Source organism: Mchenga conophoros, linkage group LG15 (assembly GCF_057382185.1).
Source record: "Mchenga conophoros isolate Kocher_MC1m ecotype Shallow Benthic linkage group LG15, M_conophoros_male_GT1.1, whole genome shotgun sequence".
Classification (NCBI taxonomy): Eukaryota; Metazoa; Chordata; class Actinopteri; order Cichliformes; family Cichlidae; genus Mchenga; species Mchenga conophoros.
Window position 1 is genome coordinate 11,763,865 of NC_140540.1, and position 12,978 is coordinate 11,776,842.

Genomic DNA, 12,978 nt, shown 5'->3' on the forward strand with positions numbered 1-12,978 from the left:
GTTCAAGAGTGTTAGTTTTGTAGTTTTCCCACTAAGTGCCAGTAAGAACGAACACAGACTAACACGTTTATAAAGTATTGCAAAAATAATTCTTGGCTGATGAAATAATATTATTAATAATACCTGAAAAGCGTCTATTTCACCATCCATAAACGATCCATGTGACTCTTTCAGAGGTGATCTTATGGGCGAATTCTGAAGATGAACCATGGACAACATTGTAAATAGCATTATGGTGATATTAAGCAGTTATGATGTGAGTCTTTATTCATGTATCTCTTTTTGTCTCTTTACAAAGCAGCCACCGGAAACCTGTCCAAGAAATATTAATCCACATCCATGATTTGTTAAAGAATTAGAACAAACTGGGAAGGCACTGGGCTTAATATTTGAGTTCAAAGTCAGTGATTATGGCAAAATAAGCTGCCGATTTTCTATATTGGATCAGTTATGATGTTATGTAAAAGTAATTAAAAGAATTTGGAACTAAATTCCAAATCTGACAGGAAGCCAGACTCGAAAAAAAATCGAGATAATGATTTGAAAAAAGCTGTAGGATCTAAGATTAAGATGCTTAGAGGTTTCACAGTGTTATAGTGATATAAGATTACACTGATGCTCATCTTATAGGCAGGACTTGATAAACACCGCTCTATCGTGTGGTCCATGAGTGTATGCCTACGTTCACAGATCAATAAAAGCTTTTAGAATAAAATAATAAAATTTCACTTCCCCTTTATTCCATACTTTCCCCAAAAAATCTACTGAAATCTAATAAATCTAAGTCAGTATTTATCTCGGCGAGTAAAGTCAGCAAGCTGCTATCCCTTCAACGGCATATGCTTAGCATTAAGACGAGCGCATTTTGATAACATACTAAGGCTCGATGATGTGTGGCATTGTTTAGAGGAGCACAGTGTGTCGACAGCTGTATAATTAATAGAAGTGTACACAACAGAGAGCAGACCGAGAGCTCTGTTCGCTCTGCCGGATGATCTAGTTCCAGTTTGATAGCACATTTGTATATTTATGAAGGCATGAATTAATTGGCAGGGCAGAGATTTAATCACATGCACTGTTTCCCCTGGAGGATGAATGAGAAGAGTTACTTTAAAAAGAAGAAGGGGGGATAGGGGAGTCAAGAGTTTCCTAATTGCTCTGTACAAAAAGTTCAGTTAGTTAATAGAAAAAAAAACTTTTAATCTGTCTGCTTCACACAAATTTAAAATGCCAACGTTTATTTGTTCTAAAAGTAATAAAAGTCAATAAAATTGTCTTTTTAATGTTTCATCGTCATGTTAAACCCACATGTTTGAACATTTGTGTTTATGGGCATATTGCATTTCCAAGCTAATCTAAATGCTTGCCTTACACTAACCCTAATTTCTCCACCCTAATAGCCCTTTAGGGTGTAGCAGAGGATGATGGACAAAAGTTCTCCCTTTCAAGGTTTAAACCTCATACTGTTTCTCTTTTATATCTTATTTTGGTGTCATTTATCTTTTTGCACATTCTCCAGTTAAATTTAGTGATCTACATACAAGTGAATGCAATTTTTGTGCTTAGCATTGGAAATAGTGTAATTACAATGCCTCATTTCTTTTGGTTTGAAAATGGGAAATGGGTACAAAGTTGTATTGAATCAGAAAAACACGGAAAGGCAAAAATATACTTTTTCATATTTATCTAATTTTAACGAGCTTGTGAGTAAGTAGTTGGTATGACCACCTTTGTTCTTCAGCACAGCCTGAACTCTCATAGGCAAATGTTCTTGTCATTTCTTTGAATAGTTTTCAGGAATTGTACTTCAGGCTTCTTGAAGGACATTCAAAGCATTTTGAAGTCATAAAGAAGTCAACATCCCAAAAAAACAACAACTTTAAAAGCCCTTCAGGAGTGCTGGAGAACTTACTGGAGAACTAGTATATACTGCAGTATACTACTACTGCAACCAAAAACCTCAAGACCCCTAAATGAAATGAAAACTGATGAAATAAACTGCACCCAAGCGCCTCAGCCTGTAAATAACAGCTATTCATGAAACTCTTTACAATTTCTAAACTCAAGGACAACCAAGCCGATGGACATACAGGCTAGTAACATACCTCCGCACCATACCATAAAAACGCATGCTGAGATGTTACAAATAACCCAGCAGCTTATTATCCTTACAAGGACTTTTGTTATGGTGACTGATAGCATAGTACAGCATTTCTATTACAAACCTCACCTGAATAAAAACACAAGCATCACATGTTATAAGGTGAACATATGACTTGTAGGAAAGTAGTGAACGCACTGAGTCAAAACATAATGAATTTAAATATTCCAATAAATAAAAAAAGAGTCTCATATATTTTCTTAAGAGCAGTATTTAAGTAAATGTTTTATACATTTTCAATGCTGCTATCTTTGTTTTTTTTTTCAGGTCTCAGTTCTCCATCTTCATCCCGATCCCACAACACTCTTAATTCATTTGAAACTGTTCAGGCGGATGAAGATCTCATCACACCAACGCTAGTCTTCTCAGCTAAGCACTAATCCTCTGTCTACCAAATTCTGTCTCCCCGCTCTTCCATTCTCCTCATTTTCTCTTATTTCTCTCAATCTGCGTTCTTCTGAGTTAAAACAGAAGTGGTGGCTTGTTAGCTACTTGGCGGTATAACAGCGAGACGCAGAGGCCCTGGGTTTGCTGGGAAGCCTTTAAAGCCTATCCAGGCTGCTTTTATTTATTCATCATGCTCCAGTTTGAGTTGGGAGATCACTGTCCTCCACAATGACAGGAAACACTGCTGGGAAAAAATAGCGTTTGCTTTTTACTGCCAAGAGACGTCAGTTCAATAAAAAATCTCATCACAAAAATCTCAATGATATTTTATGAATACTTGATAAAGTTAATGCAGAATTTCTATTAAAGTGCGAGGAGAATGCTCTTTTAGATGTTTTTCTTTCCATTCTCAGCATATTTTGTTACATTATTACTATATAACTATAGGACTTATTAACCAGTATCATTTTGATTAAGGTGTATGTTTGACTTACTTGGGCTTCCTCCCACCGTCCAAAGACATGCAGGTTAATTGATTAATCCAAATTGCCCATAGGTGTAAATGTGGGAGTGAATGTGAGCGCAAATGGTTGTCTGTCCCTGTGTGTTAGCCCTGCGACATACTGGCGACCTGTCCAGGGTGTACCCCGCCGCTCGCCCTATGAAAGCTGGGATAGGCTCCGGCGCCCCCTGCGACCCTGAAAAGGATAAGCGGAAGCGACTGGATGGATGGATGGTGTAAGTTTGAGATTTTTCTTGTACAACTGTACAAGTAACATGTTAGAAAACTATCATTATGCCACATGTACCCCAAAAATCTAATAATGCAATATTTTTGCTTTAAATGTTAACAGAAAGGGCAAAAAGCCTCATTCTCTCCTAAAGACAAACTGTAGCCTTACGTAATATTTATTTACATAATACACTATTTTATGGGGATGGTTTTGTACCATATTAACTGCCCATGAGAAAAGAAATACTGTAAAAGTAATAAATATTTATAGGTTATGGGAAACTAAGCCAGCGAGGTAGGTCTGGATCCATTTGCTTCACAAAGGCCTTTTAGGTAAAAGACTTTTTTTTCTTCTACTCTTTTTTCAATTCACTGCCGATTGCCTCTCCTTTTACTCAGCCCGCTGCTTTACCCAGCCGGGGTTGGGGCGAGCACTATCCGGCGTTACGTGAGAATAACTCAGAGCCCAGGATGATGAATTCCAGTCGCTTATTTCATCTGAGAAACCGTCCAACACTTGAGGCAGTCCGACTGGCAGCGATTCTAAAAAGCTGGAAAAACAATGTTTGCTATTTAAATTGCAAACCGTTGTAAAAAACATTGCTATTGATTGCTTTTCTTTTTTCTGTGATGTTTTGAGTGGAGGTTCAGATTTTCTGTGGCATCTTTCGCTACTCTGTTGGTCCACTGTTAGCTGTCTGCAGCAGAAAGCTTCTCAGCTTCTACTAATCTGGATCTGACAACTGTGTCCAGATGCAAAGCCCGAGTGCTATTTTTGATCGCTCCAATGTCATTCACCCGTCGCTGTGCACTTTGGGAGCACCGGGCTTCAATTGCAGAGAGGGAGATGTCCTTGGCAAAGTGTGGCTGCTTTCAATTAACATCAGAGGCGTGTTATAAATATTCAAATGGAGCTCATTGTGCTCCCTTGCACAGTGGAACACAAACAGATGTAATCGTGAATTCTGACTCAACTTGAATATACTTTCGGAGCCACAAGTGTTCGCGAGCCAGGCTCCATTACTGAATGATCATCGCCAATGTTTTCTTATCTTATAATTACCATCTTTGTTACTGTTGTTGCTGGGATGAATTTTTCAGATGTCAGCCATATTTTCTGAGAAGGGACTATTGTGCTGTATTCTGTGGAGCCCCCGCTGACAGACTGAGTGACAGATCTGCAGCGAGACGATCATACCAACTCCATCTCGAGGCCAAACAAAATCTCCATGGTGACTGCAGCACAAGCAGCACACGAGCCTTTTGTTCCAGCGGTACTGTAAGCCCTGTTCTCCTAACAAACAAACATACTGCCCTTAATTCATGAAACTCTAAACTTTCCTTAGAGCAGGGGGGTCAGAAAATAGAGGGTCACATCACAGACTGAGGATAATGTGAGAAGGAGGTTTCTCTCCCAGGCCTCGTGTTGCCTTCCACACCTTCTCTCTCTATCTCGAATCTTTGCATTCAGAACTGATTCATCAGTCACGACTTTGCTGGAAACTGGAAGTCTAACAAAAGGAAGCCGTTGCTTGAAAGCAAACATGAAGCACATCACCAATAAAGAGGAGAATCTAAGATGGTGAAAACACGAATGCAGTACATGAAACGCACTCTTCTGAAGTGTTGGATTTCAGTTTGAAACCATCACCAAATTGGAAAAAAAGATTTTAACTCCTTAAACTTGATATCCAAAGAGTTTCCTTTGCCTTAAACATATTTTTTTTAAAGATTTGACTCAGTGAGAGCTACTATGGGTTACACCCAAGCAGAATAAATCAGAAATTTAGCCCTAACCCTTTCTGGATCTACAGTTCTGGATGGCAAATATACCCGTTTATTTTGGCGGTGTTTTCAGTGCTATATTGCCAGAGATAACATCGCTCTTCGCTGAAACCCTGCAATTTGCCAAATTACTCGCAAGGAGAAGTCAATAGGCAAAATTCCACATCCTCCACGCTTTCCTTCCTGAGATGTGGAGGAGATGAGAGCCTTAGAGATGATGGAAAAAACACTTTAAATGTGTCCCACCACAACCCTTCTCTCTCAGTCTCTCTGTCTCTCATTCCTGCCTTAAACATTTCATTTATTCCGGCTCAGCGTCCCCTTAAAATGGAACAGGACAGGCAAATGCAGAAATGCATGTGACGCACACAATACGGGCTTGCAGCTTTCTTCGCACCTCAGTGCCGTCTTAAAAGATGCAGTCATACTGCGTTAATGACCGGTGCCAAGCTATTACAGAGGCAGAACATCCGCATTCCTGTGTCAGTGTCCATTTTGTCAGGAATAAAACACAAACAAGAACTGAGCAGTCAAAATGGGACCCGGACCGAAACTGTGTTTGTAAGACAGGGACAGAAATGAGCGTTACATGTGGAAAAGCAGCTTATGCAAACGATGTTTAGTAATAACAGCATTCAAGCAGCATTAGCGGGAGAGAGAAAACGAATGATGCTAATTGCAAGAGAGCAAGCAGGCAAGCAAATGAGTAGGTGGATGCGCTCCATGCTGCCATTCAGAAACCAAGCACGGTAGGCCTACTGGGGAAGAGACTTTAGAGGCAACGATAATGACACCGTACAGTAAATGTGCATCCAGCTTTCGAACATTTCAGGAACTACAGCTCAGCAGACAGAGCTGAACTGAAATTAACATTCCAGATTCAGAGGTTTCCTGAGACTGTGAGAGAGTCTAATGGTCCCCGAGGAGCCCTCAGTTAAACACACACGGCACACAAACACACACATGCTCACTACACTGTCAGATTCGTTAATGATGCATTTCTGTCACATCTGCAATCTGCAACAAATACTGCGAAACATGCTGCTGTGTTATACGGAATATAAGCTTTACAGTAGAATACTGTCAGCTGTTTGGCTGCCATTATGCTGATCCGACTGTAAAATATAACTCAATATATTATATATCGCTCTGTGTAAACTGTAGCAGTATCTGAAAAAGACGAGGATGTCTTTTTCAACTTGTCACATTTTGAGAATAAAGTTGAAATTTGAGGAAAAACGTTGTACTTGTGAGAGTAAAATCCACCTTTAAGATCAAGGCTGGCATGCTTTCTAAAGAATAAAGTGAAGTCAGCTTCAGTTTGCAAAACGCAGACGCTAAAACCAGTGAAGTCAGTGTTACATGGCTGCAGTTTATTGGACTAATCTGTGTGTCGAGGCAACGCCTTCATCCCAGATGCCTCACCTACCTAAACTCTACACCTTCACGGCTAAACAACTTGAACAAGTGTCCTATTGTGCATTATGATGCAACCTAGCCTGTACTACACAAAGATTTAAACATCGATGAGGCCACTCAGGCCACTAATGTCCTGGAAAAGGAGCAATTTGCTTGTTAATAAAAGCAGTTTTAAAGTATAAAATATGATGAACCCACCAGCACAAGGCTTTTTATAAAGGAGTGTCATCTTTATTCTGTAATTAGATATTACTCTGAAATTGGTACTTCAACTTTATTTTGAATATATTAACTTTAATCCCTTACTCAATTATTTTACTTCTAATATTTCCCCCGTTTTCCCCTGTTATGCCTTTGTAATCCTACTTAATTCAGCTCTATTGTCAAAAAGCAATTTCCAGTATTTTTACAGCAAATTCCTGACTAACTAATTTAATTAAATGTATATTTTCCATGTAATTTTGTTATGTATGGACAATGTAAAACGTTACATAATACAACTTGGTCAAATCAAATTTACTTGCTTTGATATCCATTCCGACCATACCAAGCACATTTTCCTTGATGAGTTTTTAAATAAATTAAACTTTGATTTGATGTTTTTCAGGTGCATTTAATAAAAGTTATGACTTCATGTTTACTGAGGGTGCAGAATCATGTTTTTGATTGTGGAAGTTACCACTACAGCTTACATAAAAGTCTACATTTTCAGATGTACTGATGAGAGTTTCCATTACATGATGCTTCACTTTTTCTGTGTTTTTGAAAGCGGGCACTGTGCACATTAAAAGTTAAGAGAGCCTGTTCTCGAGTTAGACAAGAGGTGTAAGCGACTCAGCTGCAGACTTGCAGTTCCATCAGAATTTGCAGCTTTTAAATATATGGGACTGGATAGAAAGGTTCAGTGTACAATGATACGTCCAAATTAGATTAATTCATTTGTCATTTTGTTAATTTACTTGCCATCCTCCAAGGAGTCCTTTGTTTAACATAGATTTGAGTAAATGATGCTGCTGTTTTCCCTGTGAGATCAAAAATGAGAGGAATTACTCAAACTATTGAGAAGCAACAAAAAACTGGACCAGTTGCAGTATTATGATAATAAACTAACGAAGCCTGTTCCCTCTTACATTTAAGTTTGTTACCTCTTCTTCTTCTCCTCCCTTATGTGTCTCCATAAACGTCTGACTAAGCTGCACTTACTCTTATGCTTTTATATTTCACTCTGTCTCATCTTCTGCGGAACATATTATTACCTAATAGAAGAGAAGAAATTTGAAATGTACTTGAAACACAACAAGAAGATGGACATCAGTGTTTTCTTGATTGGAATGAAGTAGATAATCTATGTTGCCACTGTGCCTCGGCAGCTCCCTGACAGAATATATGGATGGAATAAATATTGTCCCTTTATGCAATGTGTGTGTGTAACATATGCCTGCAGCAACAAAGTAATGGAAGCAAATGATTGGCAAAATCATGATTGACAACAGAGAGAGAAAAACAAGAGGCCCTCTGACTGACAATACGAGAGTGGAGTGGATGTAAAGTGTGGAAGTAATGCAGAGCAGCGACCGCAGATAAGGGATGAAGTGGGTCGAGCACGTCGCCACACCTGGCCCTCGTCTGAAGAGCAGGTTAGCTGCACAGAACAACAAAGGCTCTCAGATTCAAACATCCCCGAATGCCCACTTGTAGTTTATGCAGCCACTGCGGTATTGTGTTTGTGTCTGCTTCTGTGCTGCTCTGTGATCACTGTAAAATACGAGACAAGGAAAAGAAAACCGCAGCGTTCCCTGCTTTTGAACACTGCAAACATTTAGGTCTGGTGCACCACTTACGCTCCTTTATTATTTTTAATGCCAAGTAAAATGAAATGAGGACGTGCATAAAGCTTCAAAAGAAATTGGCCGCAGTATCTGCCTCACTGGTTTTGCTTCATTATCCTTAAAAAAATACACCAACTATGTTAAATTGGTGTCATATTTTAAACTCAAATATTCTCAGTTGTACCCTTACCACAAAAACAATGGGATAATTGTGATGAAGTGTAATGCTTTTTACTCGCACTTACATTTTAATTAGTACACTGATTGGCCTGATGAGGACAGTATTTGGAAGTTTTATTATTTTGGTGAAAAAAGCAGTGAAAGCCTCAAGTGTGCCTGTGTGATTTTTAAAGAACATTATGCTCCTATTCCATCCTGACTGTTGCTGATATTATTCCTGTATATTTCCTGTTTTAACTTATCTGATATTAAGCATTTTGTGGTGATTTTGGGGGCGATTGTGGCTCAAGAGTTGGGAGTTTGCCTCGTAATCGGAAGGTTGCCGGTTCGAGCCCCGGCTCGGACAGTCTCGGTCGTTGTGTCCTTGGGCAAGACACTTCACCTACCGCCTACTGGTGTTGGCCAGAAGGGCCGATGGCGCGATATGGCAGCCTCGCTTCTGTCAGTCTGCCCCAGGGCAGCTGTGGCTGCAACTGTAGCTTGCCTCCACCAGTGTGTGAATGGGTGGATGACTGGGTGTGTAAAGCGCTTTGGGGTCCCTGGGGGGACTAGTAAAAGCGCTATACAAATACAGGCCATTTACCATCTATATAGTTGACCTTGAATGAACTTCCCTGGTGTAGACCATTGGACGGACATTTTTGCGGTAATACAGAGAAGCTTTTTTGACTGGTTACTGAAGTTAATGAGGAAGTTCAATAAGGAAGGATTACAATCTGCCTGCTTTCCTGGGTGTTCGGTCGTTGGTCTATTATTTACACCACTTCCACTTTCCCATGCTGTTGAACTCAGCGTTGACACCAATGCTGACACTAGTCGAATCATCTTTTTGTCCACCTTCTTCGAACCAATCAGCCACCACTCCACGTGCTTTAAATCTCACAGCTCAACAGTTTTCACGCTCTTGTCCGCTCAGCCCACTTCCTCCCACCGTGGTCACTCAGATCTGTCCTAATTTCTATCACCAGGATTATGTTCTGCTGTGTGGAGTGGATGTAAAGTGTGTAATCGCCAAATAGATTAATTGAATTCTGTATCTCAATAATCGTGTTCGGTTCTTCTTGAACTGGTGTCTCAGTATATAAGGCAGAAAGAAGATTATTACCATATTACCAGGTTTAACTTGATATTATGAGATGTTTATTTACACACCCAGCAGGCATGGAGCAACATTTGTCATGTTTTTGTGCTCAGTTATGTTCAAAAGCCACTTGTTAACTTTGTCTGCCTACCATTTGGTGCTGGTACTGGGTTTTTTGTGGCTCTTTCCACTGAAATCAGCTACCTGCTGCCACTACAAACAATGCGGGGCTGTAAGACTAAAACAGTGCGCTGAGTTATTGTCAGCTCTTCATTACAAGTGACCTACTTTCCCAAATATTGCATAGTGCCAAAAAATTGATCACGGCATGCAAAGTCATCTAAAAATGTGCAGAGGACTTCTTTATTTCTTTTCTTTTCTTTTTACTGGCCCTTTTTTTGCTTTCTGTGGTAGATTACCACTTTTATTAGAACTCGCACACATGCACACACAAATAAAGCACGAACATAAACAGACGCACACGCAAATTGTAAAAGCTTCCTCAGAGGTGAAAGCATAAACTACGAAAACAAGCTTCTCTTTGATAAGCTAATACCTGTGTGCCAGCTTCATTCATTCACACACATGGCTTTGCATGTGTTGGCCCTCACTCTCTCCATCTCTCTCTGTCTCTCTTTGACCCAGAAGCATTTCTTCTGCCCATCGAGACTTTCACAGAAGCTAAAAAAAGACACACTTTTCCCGTCTCCTATGGAGGAAAGAGAAAAGTAAAGATATGGGAAGCAATGCAGCCGGCCCAGAGTGTCATTATAATAGATAATTTAAAAGCCTTGTGAAAAAAGAAAGAGTGCCATCCTCTGCTATGAACCTAAATATGCATGTGTGCATTGAACATGGCATATTCAATCAAAAGAGATGCTCGTGATGAGAGCACCACTTGTTTTCTCTTCATATACCGACGCAAAACATGGAACAGGAAGTCAGAAAGGCGTCTAAGGGCAATGACAGGAAACAAATGCTCTAATCACACCAGCAAATCTTTAAGTGTGTGCAAGAGAATTCGATTCGGCAAACAGTCACTGACAGATTTTATCTAATGCAACAGCAGTTTTTTATTCACAACCTAAAGACAACTTAAAGTTTAAAGTTTAAGCATTTTTCTTGGTGACAACTTGTAATAGAGATGGTTAGTGATCATACCACATGAGTGCAAATGCCATCAACAGTTTGCCCCAAATTCATTTGCAAGTCAATCAGAGCTTTACTTCATATCATTCTCCTGCTACTTGTCACCTTTTTCTTTAGGTTTCTACATACTGCTAAGTAATGAAGGGAAAATGTCCAAATCTCTTGACAAGACCAGCAGAATTATAGAATGTGTCTTAAATATTTTTAACTTCCCTCCCTTGTAAAGTGGTTCTCAGCACCAGAACAAACAGTGTCTATGGAAATCCACTAACACAGTGTTTCAATTCAATTGAAGCAGCTGGGGTCTAAAGCAATGATAGGTGAGGCTTTGGCTACACAAATAAAACTTATATTAGATTGATATGTGTACAATAAACAGCATTATTATAATTTGTCGACAGAAAAAAACGTATGCTAATGCACCTTATCGGCTTCAGTTGAGACTGATGCAACACTTGAACATCAATGGTAACAAAGAGGAAGTGATTCTGTCTAAACACACTACTCTGTAATGAAAACCACAATCTAGTTAAGAGGAACAGTTAACTGATGTCAACAAATATAACGGAACACACAAGATTTTTAAACTTCAGCTGCTGACTGACACGTGTGAGGTAAGCACTGAAATGCACCTTCAGTCCTCCTTTAAAACATGTTTCATGCACAGAGCTTTGATTCCAGATTAAATGTGCGTCGCAGAGTTTGTGACAAGAGCGTGCAACACGCAAAGAGCCAATGGCTGTTAACTGCAAAAGGATTTTCACGTGCAATTAACCCATTTAACATCCAGTGTTGAATTGGTTCGTACATTTTTGTAAGTGTAGAACAATAACGGTTTTAGTCTGTGAGAACTACCTTTTGATATGAGTGAACATACAAAAATGAAGGAAGTCACTGTACTGTATTGTTTTTCTAGGCTTATGAGTTTGATTTGCATTCATTCAGGATTCAGCAGTCTAATCATCATCAGTAAGGACTCTGTGAGCACAGGCTTCCTTAGCCAGCCATTTAGCCATTTAAGTAACTTAACAGTATATGTAAAATATTACATTTAATGTGGATATGTTTTGCCATATGTATCAAAATACATATTAACAGTACTGTGCATATGGCTGAAATAGTCTACAATAGAGAAGTGCCAAAAAACCTCTTCCTTCTCTGAAATGAAGAGTGAAAGATGCTGCAGGAATGAACTGAAAATTAGCATTAAATACGCTGTGACTTTTATTGACAACTGTGAATGTTCCTTGAGGATGATTTCATGGTGTAATGTGACACTATAAGTGTGTGAGACAACTCTACTTGCCCTTTTCCAGTGACTAAGCCACCACCAGAAATGACAGGGACAGTAAGGAAGAGAAGAAATATGGAAAAGAAAGGACTGGGTGAATATCTGAGAAGGATGTTTAATAATAAAAGGGATTGATTCTTATAAAGAAGGTGGATTCAGTATGATCTTCGTGTATAATCACATTTGAATATAAGAAATGACTGCTACTGCCTTAAAATAAAGACAAATATGACGAAGCATGGACACAGAGAGTATGGACTTGAGGCATTGTTTGCAGCTTTTTTGGCAACACAAATGCCAATTATTCATTGTTGGAGAACATTTCTATTCAGTGCTATTGGTATGTGGTCTAATTCTTCTCAGTTGCCTTGGCGACATGCACATCAGGAGGACAACGCAGCATCTCGCAGCCTTCCAAAGGCAGGCTCTAAATTGTTCAATAAAAGGCAAAAAAATGTAAAATACCCACACACCTGCCAACAAGGAGGAACTCTCCATAAACCCCGAGCCGCCTCATGGCCATCAGCAGACCTCGGACAGTCATGCCCTCGCAGAAACACACCACCACACGAGCTTTGGGTAGTCGCTCCCGTAATTTCCTCAAAAGGCGGTCGTAATGTTTCTCCCCTGCGTTACTGTAGATCTTGTCCGAGTGAGCAATGCACAAGCCTTCTTGAGAGGCCAGCTCCTTGAAAGCCTCCATGCCACTCTCCCCATAGTTTCCTGCAGGTGACGCAACAAAAGAGACAGTGAGAATAGCGAAATTTTAAATGGCGTCCCATAAAATGTATCTTCAGCGTCTTGGAATCCCATTTCTTAATGATGGGTCCATTTTCAGTCATTGAGAGCTTAAAAGATGAAGCTTTCATCTGTGATTGGAATACAATCCACATCTTGGTGTTTTGCATTACATGCCTTTTTATATGCAATAACACACTGGCATCATTAAATATGAGTAATTGC

At 39.6% G+C, this 12,978-nt stretch overlaps 1 protein-coding gene across 2 annotated transcripts in view; it reads right to left on the bottom strand.

Moving 5' to 3' along the window:
* Nucleotides 1-12,978, bottom strand: part of grm1a (glutamate receptor, metabotropic 1a) — a 35,444-nt gene that overhangs the window by 18,255 nt on the left and 4,211 nt on the right. For both annotated transcript variants that reach the window (XM_085245784.1, XM_085245785.1), the window contains exon 3: nt 12,489-12,738. In XM_085245784.1, coding sequence (XP_085101910.1) covers nt 12,489-12,738 — 250 coding nt within the window. The remainder of the gene's footprint in view (nt 1-12,488; nt 12,739-12,978) is intronic.